The 981-nt window shown below is 44.0% G+C and overlaps 1 protein-coding gene across 1 annotated transcript; it reads left to right on the top strand.

Annotated features, from left to right (window-relative positions):
- Positions 1 to 149: 149 nt before the first annotated feature.
- Positions 150 to 467, top strand: TEOVI_000177700 (uncharacterized protein; the record flags this gene model as incomplete). Its single annotated transcript, XM_067224958.1, has 1 exon — positions 150 to 467. The coding sequence occupies one exon, from the start codon at positions 150 to 152 to the stop codon at positions 465 to 467; it is 318 nt and encodes a 105-aa protein (XP_067081059.1).
- Positions 468 to 981: the final 514 nt, after the last annotated feature.

Here is a 981-nt window from a genome sequence, read left to right as displayed (position 1 = left end):
TATTACTACTGCCGTCGGTGATACCGGTTAATATTTTAGGCTGTTTCTTTTATTGAGTGACTGATTTTACGTATTGGCATATGTGTCCTATCGTCTTCTTGCGCTTTTGTTCTATTTTGTTTTAGTTTTAGCGGCGATTTGCTGTTGATATGTTTTGCTCCACGCCACTGCATATCAACGGCTCTGTAAATTGTCCCTTGCAGGGGGACGATAAAGTTGTTAGGAAGGATGATAACCCGCTATTTGTATGTCTCGGTGATGCCTCCTTTAATGATTTTGAACATTCGGATGATGCTCCTATACCTTACATTTTACCGGACGTGGCAGGTTGGTGTTCAACTTCTGGGCAGGGCGAGGGCCTGCTTGCGCTTGAAAAGGCACTGGAAGTTATTGTGGGGCGCCTGGTGCCACCGGCAGACGTTGTGTTTTGTAGCGAAGCTACAGAACTCCCCGAACCACCTGGATAAAGTTTGTTGGCTTGTTCCCATGGGGATAGATGGTTGCTTCGTTGAGGCGCTGTTTTTCCCCTTTTCAGTTTTGGTTTGCCGCCTTGGATGCCGCTTTCGGCTTAAGGCACTACTTTCATTTTGGGAATGCCGCAGGGTTTATGAAAATATTTCGTACAGGTGCCTGGAACAAATTCTTTGTGTATAGATGTGGTTTCCCGTACATTTTCACCCCCATTATTTTGTGCTTCCACATCGTAAACAAGTGCGATGTGTTTCCTGTTTGCATCAGGATGTACCTGCTATTCAGTTCCTTTTAGTGACGTCCTTTAATAGGGGTTTATGGCACTTCTTTAACTTCACTATGACTCTCATCTCCCCTGCTTTCTTTTCTTTTATCACTTAATGGTGGGAAGAAGATCATTCAAGGGAGAAAAATACATAAAACCTTTGTAACAGCTCTATTGTAAGAGTATTTATCGGACCCATCTGCTTGTTTTCTCAGGCTCACCCCTACGTGGAGGAGCCCAATATT

Source organism: Trypanosoma equiperdum (genome assembly GCF_001457755.1).
Source record: "Trypanosoma equiperdum strain OVI genome assembly, contig: ctg_419, whole genome shotgun sequence".
Classification (NCBI taxonomy): domain Eukaryota; phylum Euglenozoa; class Kinetoplastea; order Trypanosomatida; family Trypanosomatidae; genus Trypanosoma; species Trypanosoma equiperdum.
This window is presented reverse-complemented; position numbering and strand designations above follow the sequence as displayed.